This window comes from Myxine glutinosa, chromosome 6 (genome assembly GCF_964187855.1).
Source record: "Myxine glutinosa chromosome 6, kmMyxGlut1.1, whole genome shotgun sequence".
Classification (NCBI taxonomy): Eukaryota; Metazoa; Chordata; class Myxini; order Myxiniformes; family Myxinidae; genus Myxine; species Myxine glutinosa.
The window spans coordinates 14,971,697-14,984,507 of NC_136266.1; the positions used below are offsets into that span (position 1 = coordinate 14,971,697).

The 12,811-nt window shown below is 41.1% G+C and overlaps 1 protein-coding gene across 2 annotated transcripts in view; it reads right to left on the minus strand.

Moving 5' to 3' along the window:
* Positions 1-12,811, minus strand: part of CERKL (CERK like autophagy regulator) — a 164,917-nt gene that overhangs the window by 126,995 nt on the left and 25,111 nt on the right. For both annotated transcript variants that reach the window (XR_013623770.1, XM_078779625.1), the window contains one exon: positions 7,063-7,126. Coding sequence is in view for 1 of the 2 variants with exons in the window: in XM_078779625.1 (XP_078635751.1) it covers positions 7,063-7,126 (64 nt within the window). In the remaining variant the exon portion in view is untranslated. The remainder of the gene's footprint in view (positions 1-7,062; positions 7,127-12,811) is intronic.

Below are 12,811 nucleotides of genomic sequence, written 5' to 3' on the forward strand. Positions count from 1 at the left end.
AAAATCCTCTCAGGATATTGATTTATCAAATTATTATACAAAGGCACAGGCTGAACGACAAAAATATAGTGTAAGTAAAAATATTAATATGAAGAATACTTATAAATTAATCAATTATCCAAACCCTACAGATGCGAATGACTTGATTAGATTCAGTGATTTATCACAATATATATCTTTAAAGAAAACAGCACGTTTTGTGAAACAAGTAAAATTTACAACCACAACACCTGGTTATACTGACCATACACCTTTCCTCATTGAATTTAACTACCTGCTTACAATTAAATTTTATAAAGAAGGACATTTAGTTAATATGCGAATTAATAAATGGGGGTATGATATGCCTGATTTAGGGTATAATTGGTCTTTTTCAATAAACATAGAAGACCTACATGATTTAAATCAGTCTCGTAAAGAAGAATATTATCCACTTGGTGAAGATAAGGATTTATGTGGAAGTACAATTAGTAAACAACAAATACGTGATTTTAAGAAAATAAAAATATATGATAGTATAGCGATGGTTCGCATGACAAAGAAGGAAGGTAATGAGATAAGGATAGAAAGCCGAGGAATACAAACCGATTTGGTAGTGGGAAGATGGGGTGGTATTACCTGTCATAATATTAATCTCACATATATTTCTGATACATAAATGGCAGGAAGAAGACTACAAGAGAATTATAATTTTTGTATTCAAGGATACCTACAAGAAAAGGGTGCTCGGTATTACATACCTTATGATTTGGAGCATATACATGGGAATTTTGTCATAAAAAACTGGCCTTATACTGATATTGTTAAACCCACAAATAGAGACTTGTTTAAAATATTAAATAAAAATGAACTTCTCAAAGTTATGAAATATAAAACTCTTTTAGAAATCGTCAACAAATCTTATTGGTATCCTATTATGAGAAAAATAATTATAGATACAAGAATATCTCAAAATCCAGATGAGTATATGTATAATATTCTTTGGGGTTCAAACTCAAGGGTAGCAAGGGATGAGGAAGGAGTTGAAGAAGAGAAGGAGGAAAGAGAGAAAAAGGAGAAGGAGGAAAGGGAGAGGGAGGAGAAGGAGGAGAGGGAGAAAAAGGAGGAGAAGGAGGAGAGGGAGAAAAAGGAGAAGGAGGAAAGGGAGAAAAGGGAGAAGGAGGAAAGGGAGAAAAGGGAGAAAAAGGAGAAGGAGGAGAGGGAGAAAATGGAGGAGGAGGAGAGGGAGCAAAGAGAGAGGGAGGAAAAATATAAAAAGATGGAAATCACTGAGATTCATAAAAGATTGAGTGTATTAAAGCAAATAAATCAATCTCAACGCACCGAAGAGGAAATTAAAGAATTAACAACTCTTATGAAGATAATGGTTTCAAAAATAAGAACGTCAATGTCTTCAATTTCAGAGATTTAAACGAGAAAGTGGTGAAGAAGAAGAAGAAGAAGAAGAAGGAAAAGATTATGTGATTGATGATGTTGGTGTCATTGACTTTAGTTAGTTTTTATTTGTAAATAAATGGAGGAGAGAGTGAAGGCATTCCTTAGGATTCTTTATGTTTTAAAAATAAAGATTGAAATGTATATGTTGAAAACCAAAAAGGTTTTGATACTCTGTCGGAATTTTTCTGATAAATAAATATGAGTTATTGTCTCAAATGTAAAAAGAAAACTAAATCTAAAAATATCTCTTATGTTAAAGCTAAAAATAATAGAGTTTATCAAAAAGGAATATGTCAAGTATGTGGCTCTAAAAAGTGCCAATTCATCTCTCCTAAAAGAGGAGGAGACATACAAAAGTTTCTGTCAGGAAGTAAATTTACAACAACTGGAATTCCAGGGGAATTACACCTTCCAGGGTATTCTTTCTGTGGTCCAGGAACAAACTTGGATAAAAGATTAGATGAGGCTGACAATCCTAAACCTTGGTCTAAACCTACAAATAGGGTTGACGAAGTGTGTATGAAGCATGATATTGCTTATGGGAAAACCACTACGTTGACTGAAAAACATAAAGCCGACAGCGAAATGTTGTATAATTTGTCTTTGATACAAAATCCAACGTTGAGAGAGAAAGTTGATAGGTTTATTGTGAGAAATTTGATAAATGCTAAATTGAAACTTGGTCTTGGTTATTCCTCAAAAAACTATTAGGCTCTAATGATGCCATCAAGACTGAGGAGCTTTTGGCTGAAGAATTACACAAACCTATAATCACAAAGTTTAAAAGAAGGAAGGTTTATTCTAAATACACTGACCACATATGGTCCGCTGATTTAATTGAATTGAATAATGACAGGGGATACAGGTATGCTTTAACCGTTATTGATTTGAGGAGTAGATTTGCCTGGGTTGTCCCTTTAAAAAATAAAAGGGGTGATACTTTAATGTTAGCCTTTAAGCTAATATTTGATCGGGATAAAAGGAAACCAAAGAAGTTATGGACTGATGAGGGAACAGAGTTCTATAACAAAATATTCATGAAATTTCTTAAGGGGAAGGGTATTAAATTATACAGCACCTTTAATGAAGGAAAGGCAGTTGTTATTGAGCGTTTTAATCGTACTTTAAAAGAGAAATTATATAAAAAATTCACACAACTCGGTTCTCAAAAATGGGTGTATTTAATTCAGGATATTGTAGATAATTACAATAATACAGTTCATTCATCAACACAATCAAAACCATCAGAAACATTTACAAAATTAGAATATGAAAAGGAGATTAATTTGAGAAAGCCCAAGTTTAAAGTTGGTGATATTGTAAGAATATACAAATGGAAAAGTCATTTTGAGAAAGGTTATACACAAAAATGGACTCGTGAATTATTTAAAATCATTGATGTAATGGATACAGTCCCTTGGACCTACAAATTATATGATTTAAATGGAGAAGAAATCTTGGGTTCATTTTACTCACAAGAATTACAAAAAACACAAGTAAGCAGATAATACCCTTGAAAATAATAAATAAATAAATAAAATGTAATGGGGATACGTTTTTAAATCTGTGAACCCCAAACACAGAATCCCACAACTTTTTAGTTGGGGCTTAACTTTTGTGTGTGTATAATGGGGATACGTTTTTAAATCTGTGAACCCCAAACACAGAATCCCACAACTTTTTAGTTGGGGCTTAACTTTTGTGTGTGTATAATGGGGATACGTTTTTAAATCTGTGAACCCCAAACACAGAATCCCACAACTTTTTAGTTGGGGCTTAACTTTTGTGTGTGTATAATGGGGATACGTTTTTAAATCTGTGAACCCCAAACACAGAATCCCACAACTTTTTAGTTGGGGCTTAACTTTTGTGTGTGTATAATGGGGATACGTTTTTAAATCTGTGAACCCCAAACACAGAATCCCACAACTTTTTAGTTGGGGCTTAACTTTTGTGTGTGTATAATGGGGATACGTTTTTAAATCTGTGAACCCCAAACACAGAATCCCACAACTTTTTAGTTGGGGCTTAACTTTTGTGTGTGTATAATGGGGATACGTTTTTAAATCTGTGAACCCCAAACACAGAATCCCACAACTTTTTAGTTGGGGCTTAACTTTTGTGTGTGTATAATGGGGATACGTTTTTAAATCTGTGAACCCCAAACACAGAATCCCACAACTTTTTAGTTGGGGCTTAACTTTTGTGTGTGTGTGTATGTGCGAGTGAGTCATAATAATATACAAACCCTAACCCAACCCAAGCCCTAACCCAACCCCATCCCTAACCCAAACCCATCCCTAACCCAACCCATCCCTAACCCAACCCCATCCCTAACCCAACCCCATCCCTAACCCAACCCCATCCCTAACCCAACCCCATCCCTAACCCAACCCCATCCCTAACCCAACCCCAACCCTAACCCAACCCCATCCCTAACCCAACCCCATCCCTAACCCAACCCATCCCTAACCCTCACATTCAAAATCCCAACCCTAACCCAATCCCATCCCTAACCCAACCCCAACCCTAACCCTCACATTCAAAATCCCAACCCTAACCCAACCCATCCCTAACCCAACCCCATCCCTAACCCAACCCCATCCCTAACCCAACCCCAACCCTAACCCTCACATTCAAAATCCCAACCCTAACCCAACCCCATCCCTAACCCTCACATTCAAAATCCCACCCAAACCCTAACATAATCTTTCTTTTCTTCTTTTTTAAATACGTATTTCTTTTTTTTTTTTCCTCTTCCTCCAATTCTGTCTTTCAAGGCTTTTAAGTTTGAAGAAGTAGAAATGGGAAGAAAGAATTTTCCAGCATTTTCTTCCTCGAACTTTCTTGATATTGCTTAAATCAAGCGTCATTAAATAAAGAACATTGTTCATTGCTTTAGAATCCAAAGAGTCTCCAAGAGGAACCCCACAGGTAGAGTCTCCAAAATAAAACCAACTTTCCAAGTTCCCAAGGTATAACCACATTCCTGTTGAGCCTCCAAGATAGGTATCACATTCCGAGTCATCAAAACAAAACCCCCATTCCGAGTCTCCAAAAATATAACCATCTTTCCAAGTCCCCAAGGTAAAACCACAATTTTCAGAAATATTGGGGGTTTCCGTGATAAGTCTCACATAGTATAACTGCGGACCATCAGGGAAAACTTCCCTTTCCCAATTTTTTAGGGTTTCTATGATGTGTCTCACATAGTATAACTGCGGACCATCAGGGAGAATTCCCATTTCACAATTTTTTAGGGTTTCTATGATGTGTCTCACATAGTATAACTGCGGACCATCAGGGAGAACTCTCCTTGCCCAATTTTTTAGGGTTTCTATGATGTGTCTCACATAGTATAACTGCGGACCATCAGGGAGAACTCTCCTTGCCCAATTTTTTAGGGTTTCTATGATGTGTCTCACATAGTATAACTGCGGACCATCAGGGAGAACTCTCCTTGCCCAATTTTTTAGGGTTTCTATGATGTGTCTCACATAGTATAACTGCGGACCATCAGGGAGAACTCTCCTTGCCCAATTTTTTAGGGTTTCTATGATGTGTCTCACATAGTATAACTGCGGACCATCAGGGAGAACTCTCCTTTCCCAATTTTCAGAAATTTGTGGGTCTCCAATGTATGACTTGTATTCTGGCTCATCAAGGTAGAACTTGTTCAGTGGGTTTTGTTTTGATAACTCACAACAAGTATCATCATGGTAAAACTCTTTTTCAGGATTTTGTGGATCTCCAAGGTATAACTCTTTGGCTGGGTCATCAAGGTAGAACTCGTTCTGGGGGTCTTGGTTGTTCAAAATGTCTTCAAACAAAAAAATAACTTCATCCCAAGTTGTGTTAAAAGCAGAATTTTCATTTCGTATCTCAGATACAATTTCCTGTGAAAGAAAATAACAATGTATTAATTTAATACAATATTTTTTATTTGTATAAATCAAGCTTTATGAATATTAAAATAAACTTTGTTAACTCTTACACGAGTCTCATCTTAAAAAAAAAAAAAAAAAAAAAAAAAAAAAAATTAAATAAATAAATAAACAAACTTACCTCCATTGATAAGAGGTTCGAGTCCAGTTCATCAATCTGAAGGTTGAGTTCTACACAGGTAGTAGGACTCCATGGAATAGCAAAGTTATCCCATTCCATTTCGGCATAGTAGTCCATTCTCAAGTGAAGCAGAAAGCGTGTTTGAAAAAGCCTGTGTGGTCGGTGCCTTTTATAAGGACTGGGTGTGTCTTCCTGTGGAAATTCCCTGGGCGTGTCTTAACTGGAAATGATGTGATGGAAATTCCCTGAAAATGATGTAATGTATTACCTGGAAATGATACAATGCTGAAGAGTTTATAAAGTGGGTGGGACTTAGCAAAAGTGGGAGGAGCTTAGCAAAAGTGGGCGGGGCTTAGTAAAAAGTGGGCGTGGCTTAACAAAAAGTGGGCGGGGCTTAGTAAAAATGGGCGTGGTTTACCAAAAGGTGGGCGGAGCTTACCAAAAAATGGTATGTGGCACTGGAGGCGCTCAAGCAAGAACATTGAGGGAGGTTTACCATTTTATCTTAGCTCAGTTAAAATATCTTAATAAAGAACCAAACTCAAACATATTTTTTGTTAATGTATTAGACGGTGAGGAGAGTTGTAGGAGAATTAAATTATTTCCCACACATAAACAAATATTTGTAGGGTCGTTGTTTGAGTGGGTTATATTCACCAGATGATATTAAGAGTAAAAGGTTAAAAGGTCCATGAGGTCAGAAGGATCACAGGTGTTTAAGTGGTCTAATGAATAAGGATAACATGTCAAAAGGTTAGAAGGTTCGTAAAGAACAGGGTGAGAGAAATATAGGTGTTTAGGGGCAATGAGGGAGGGAAAGAATTAATATGGAAGTGAATGGGTCAATGTTTGAGTGGGTCAAAGATTAATCTGCCAGATGATATGTAGAAGAAGGATGATAGGTCTATAAGAGAAAACAAATATTTGTAGTGTTTGAGTGGTCTAATGAACAACATTAAGGATAGGTACTACAGACAAAAGGTTCATAAAGATGAGGGTGGGAGAAATAGAGGTGTTTATGATTTTTGAAAAAGACAAGGGGGTAAATGACATTAGATAGGGATTTCCCATGTTAAACGGAGGTGTCCCAGAAGCAACATTATTACACTACTGGAAGGGAGAGGGCTTGGGGGGAGTAGGCGTGGGAAGGGGGGGGGAGGGAGAACTATAAAACACAAGGACACAAAGGAATTCCAGGAAATAAGTTGGTATTTCAAAAAAGTGGAATTGGGGTGAAATTAGCGGGGGTAGAAAAGATCAAGGTTTTGGATGGGGGAAGATAAGAGATGGTGGTGAACAGCTGTTTTAAAGACCTGGAGGGTGGAGTGGGATTGAAGAGAGTGAGGGAGTTTGTTCCAGAGGCGGGAGAAAAGAGGAATGAAGGAGTGAAGGTGAGCAGAGAGCCGAGATTTTGGCAGTTTAACCGTAAGAGGGTTGCAGGCAGATCTTGTGCGACCTGTAGGAATATTTGCGGGACAGAGCCCAGAGAGAGCTGGGGGGGGGGGGGGGGGGCCAGAGAGGAGTCGGTAGAAGACGGAATAAGTGAGACTGTTGACTTACCCATCATACTCACTCAGTCTACAGGAGTGGAGCACCTTGCTGGCGTGGTCAGCATTGTCCGTCACTGAATGATGACGGAAAAGGCAGCGAGTGCCACATGGTTAGAAACAAAAACAAATAATAGCACCAAATACAGGACATGCAGACGCTATGGTTCCACATCGCCCAGGCAGCGTGCACGCTGCCTTGAGCACACCTCGCTTAGTTCTGAGTTTAACTGCAGGGGGAAAAAAAAGTTCTGAAAGGCACTCTTTGAACAACATTTTTGACGAGACTCCGCTGTGCCATTAATCATTTCCGGTTGTCTGCCCCTCGGAAAGAAACATGCGCGTGCGTTTAAGGCAAGATGCCTGCTGCTGCTGTCACCACTGCAGAGCAACAAGCACCTTGATTACCGACGCAGGAGGGCTGGCGAAGGACAACACGCTAGCTCCCGTTCCCCAAATCTGGACTGCCAGTAACAAGAGCTTGTTCCTTTTATGTTTTTGGGTCGAAAACGGACTTCAGTTGTATTGTATCCGAAAAGATTGAACTTTCATGACTCGGAAGCAAACATAAATGTGGTGTGGGTTCCCCTTCATATCCAAATAAGGCGGTTGCATCAAACATGCGAAGCACCTGCTCATTTGGATTTATAGTGCAGAAGCTGCTGCCAACACAGCAAGCAGGTTCTGTGATGGAAAGCCATGTAACCTGGAGTCAAGGAGCCTCCAAGAAGACCAGACCATGTGCTACCTGCAGTCCAGGCAGGAATTTGTGATTCTTTTTCAGGGTGCCAACGGACAGCTCACCTACTCGTTGTGAAGGACGCCCTGGGATCTTTAACGTCCACCAATTAATACGAGCAGGTGCGACTCGTAGTTTAAAATGCATCCGTGTTTTGGGGCCACACGGAAGCCCTGCCTTTTTTGCGATGAAAAAAAGGTAAAAAGTCAAACATTTGAACAGCCTTGGACGTGCACCTTGACCCCATGGCCAAGGCACAACGTCAACAAGGCTGTCCCAATAACATTACACATGCGCCTCAACCCCAAGGCTGAAGCACATGGTCATTCAAACGCATGCATCATGCCCCCGAAGGGCCACAATGCATGGTCATACAGTTGGGACCACTCCTCTCAATAGGAGTAAGACCCCTTGATCCACTGACAGGGAATTTACTCCTGTCAGGTCGTCACCCTGGGCACGAGGTGCCACGATCATGGTTCGTGATCATGGTATCGCCCCCGTCAGGTAAGTATGCATCCGAAGAACAACACACGCATTGATGCCTCGCCCTGCCTGCGAAACAGCAGGATGGCAGTTTATAGCTGGGTCGAGATGCAAACAAAGCGAGACACCTCAGAGGTGATGGGGAAGGAAGAGTGAATGGACATTGTTCAAATGGAAGTAAGGACAAAGTGAGTCTCCTGTTACCCCGTCACCCGAAAGACCAGGTAAAAATAGGTAAAAGGTCAGAATGTGTTTGCTAACAAGGGAGCATTGGACCTGTCCAACTTAATAGCGTACTCTCTTCCGAACACATTAACCCTGATTGTTTTGAAGACAGGCCATATTATATGGCTTTTATGGCTTTTGATGTGAGGAATAGCAAAAACAAGAATGACCGCACTGTGGTCATAACCTGAGACACAAAATATATATTTTTTCATCTCTCCGTCCACTCAACTCCCTCGTCCTTGCTGTTGCAGATATTATACAATTAATATCCGAGGATCTTCATGGTTTGCTTCATTATATCAATTACGAGTCTGATGGACAGCTTGGTCTGGTTTCAGGAAATTTGTGCACCCACTCCGTACAGGAGCGGCAGGAAGGGTTATGTTATCAGCTGTGGGGTAAAGAGATTACAGTAGATCTAGGCTCGGGCCTCAACAACGTCACGGATGTGTTCAGCTACCAAATTTCGTGTAGAGTGCTCGCTACGTGGCCTAAGCATTCAAGCAAGCACTCCATTCAAAAGTGTTGACGAGGAACGGCTGGCTTGACAAGCACTAGCTTGTACTCGTAATACTCGGAGAAATAGGAATGATAAAGAAAACCCTCACTGACCACTTAAAAAGCAATCCAGGGAATATCACGACACATGAGCTGCAAGTGGTGGCCGTCAGAGGGTTCAGGGAAGATTTTGAAAAGAGCCCTTGAAACGAAGCTATGATAACGAAGTTTCACAATCTGGTTCATGAATAGTGATCCTTTATCGAAAAAGGAGGTGGAGATTTTGAGTTCTGTGAGAACTTCTGGGAGAAAGGAAGTAAAGATGAAGGTTTTGAGATAAGGATTGTTATCTAAAATGGCTCACAAGTATTCTAAAATAAGCCGTAAATACTTGGAAATGTACCAGAGAGAGAGAGAGAAAGAGAGAGAGAGCAGTTTCTCTGCACAACAAAAGACGTGGAGAACTTTCTCAGCTCGCCAAACGGGCAACTGCCCGTACTGCAAACTCACGACCATGTGAGCCAGTCCAAGGCCTGGAAGGACGGATGCGTGCTTCACAACCTGCGTCGGATCGCAACCAGCGAATGGACTTTGATACTTGTGCAAGTGCCTCCTGAGAACATGGCTTGGTGATTTATTTAATGGACATCTGCAGTTGGAATGACAGTACTGTGCGTCGTTACCAAGTAACGGTAACCGACTCTTCGGCAAAGGACATCTTCACATTGTGAAAATACACAAAGCGTGTGCCAGCTATACATGGGAGCTGGATGCATCAGGTAGACTTCCCAGAAGAAAACACCTTATGGGGTTTGCGTGCTTCTAAACACCGATGGGAAGGACATTTGGGATTTGTGGATGTACAGGGTAAGTTTGAAATGATGATATTTCCTATTAATGATGTTGGGAGTTAGGGAGTTGTGTGAGCTGTTATAAATATAGTTTGTTTGGTACCTGGGCCACAGGAGAAATTATACTGCATTTTTGCATTTATTGATAAAAGAAGCGTGTGTGTGTGTGTGTGTGTGTGTGTGTACATGTGTTTGTGTATGCTTGTGTAGTGTGTTTGTGTGTGTGTGTGAATGTGTTTTTTGCGATTTTAGCTTATCTGGAGTTGGAATTCCAAATAAGGTATTGTCATCGTGCACTGTCTGTCTGTCCGTCCTCCTATTTCAACTTCTCGGGCCACACCACTGGGCCGGTCTCACTAAAATTTGGCAGAAAAGTTCCTCCCCTGACTGGTAACGGGAATTGCAAAGCTCGTTCTGGTTACGGGACTTTAAGTAGGTCAAAATGGTGGACTTGGTAAATTCTCTCAAAAATCTTCTTCTCCAGACCCACCAGCCCGAATACTACCAAATTTGGTTTACAAAGTTATGGCATGGTCCTGATCTTAAATTGCAGAGGCCATGCCGATCACATGACCAGAAGTGTATCAAAATGGTGGTCCCATAAATTCCTTTAAAAATCTTTTTCTCTAGACCCACCAGTCAGAATGCTACCAAATTTGGGTTAAAACATTAGGCCAGGTTAGGGATGTTAAATTGTGGAGGTCATGCCGATTGTGTGACCAGAAGGGTATCAAAATGGCCATCTTAGTAAAATTTTGGGAAAATCGTGTATATTCCTTCAAAAATCTTCTTCTCCATACCCACCAGTCAGATTGCTACCAAATTTGGGGTACATTAGGCCAGGCCCTAGATAAGCTCTAGGTCCAGTGGTCCTATGTTTTTTAATATATATCTACTTGTATTAACAGGAAATGATAGGAACTCAACACCTCTCAGTCTCATCCACGGATATTTCTCGTATTTCCTTTATTTCCACGAGTCCAATTTGCATCCAGGAACACAATAATTATGGTTAACCACATCGAAATTTCCACTCTTTCATTGAGATGCTAAAAATGATGTTTAAACGATTATTTGAATCACACACGTCACGCCGGCGACGGCAGGACAAAAGTGCACAGCGAGCAGAACCGGATCACTGTAAACGCACACAGCGCATGCGCAAAAGGCCTCGTTAACATTCGTATGTCATCTCAAAAAGTTGCGTTTTCTGTGCGTGAAAAGGGATTCGGTTCTAGTGAAAAATGAGTTTTGATGCCTGTTTAGTGGTGTCTTGTGCCTTTCCATTATCACCGCCTTTTGGGAGTTTGTTGTAAAACTTGCTCCCACTTCCTTCATAAATCCATCGGTGTAAGATGTCTTGGGCAGAATTCCTCCTGTTTTCACTGAGTTATGTCCTTTATTGTATTTTGAAGGAAAATTGGTCATCATTTTTTTATTAGTAGTAGTACTATTGCCATGAAACCAGCCATAGTTTGGCTACCTTCTCTGTTGCTTCATCCCATCTTGTTGATTTTCCAAGTTAAACCTCGAATCATTCACATACACATCTGCCGATAAGTCACTCTCGCTATTGTTACTCACATTCACACTATTCTGGTAGTTTACCCAGACATTTCATTACGCGATAATATAACCGACCAGCTTTTGCTCCAGGTGTACAGGAAGGGCAGAGTCCATGTCAGTTTGAAACCTGGAGTTACCTTTTGAAATATTCTCACCAACCTTTGTCAAAATATCACGAAAGCATGAATTTTCATTTTATCATAAAGTTTAAAGGGGTGGGATGATATTCCATGTCAGTTTCCCTAAGGAGGCGGTGTGAATTCCATATCAGTTTCCCTTTAAAGGGGGCGGAGTGAATTCCATATCAGTTTCCCTTTAAAGGGGGCGAGGTGAATTACATATCAGTTTCCCTAAGGGGCGGGGTGAATTCCATGTCAGTTTCCCTAAGGGGGCGGCGTGAATTCCATATCAGTTTCCCTAAGGGGCGGGGTGAATTACATATCAGTTTCCCTAAGGGGCGGGGTGAATTCCATGTCAGTTTCCCTAAGGGGCGGGTTGAATTCCATATCAGTTTCCCTAAGGGGCGGGGTGAATTACATATCAGTTTCCCTAAGGGGCGGGGTGAATTCCATGTCAGTTTCCCTAAGGGGCGGCGTGAATTCCATATCAGTTTCCCTAAGGGGCAGGGTGAATTCCATATCAGTTTCCTTAAGGGGCGGGATGAATTCCATATCAGTTTCCTTAAGGGGCGGGGTGAATTCCATATCAGTTTCCCTAAGGGGCGGGGTGAATTCCATATCAGTTTCCTTAAGGGGCGGGGTGAATTCCATATCAGTTTCCCTAAGGGGCGGGGTGAATTCCATATCAGTTTCCCTAAGGGGCAGGGTGAATTCCATATCAGTTTCCTTAAGGGGCGGGGTGAATTCCATATCAGTTTCCCTAAGGGGCGGGGTGAATTCCATATCAGTTTCCCTAAGGGGAGGGGTGAATTCCATATCAGTTTCCCAAAGGGGCGGGGTGAATTCCATATCAGTTTCCCTTTAAAGGGGGCGGGGTGAATTCCATGTCAGTTTCCCTTTAAAGGGGGCGGGGTGAATCCCATGTCAGTTTCCCAAAGGGGGCGGGGTGAATTACATATCAGTTTCCCTTTAAAGGGGGCGGGGTGAATTCCATGTCAGTTTCCCGAAGGGGGCGGGGTGAATTCCATATCAGTTTCCCTTTAAAGGGGGCGGGGTGAATTCCATGTCAGTTTCCCTTTAAAGGGGGCGGGGTGAATTACATGTCAGTTTCCCCAAGGGGGTAGGGTGAATTCCATGTCAGTTCCCCTAAGGGGGCGGGGTGAATTACATTTCAGTTTCCCGAAGGGGGCGGGGTGAATTACATTTGAGTTTCCCTTTAAAGGGGGCGGGGTGAATTACATATCAGTTTCCCTAAGGGGGTGGGGTGAATTCCAT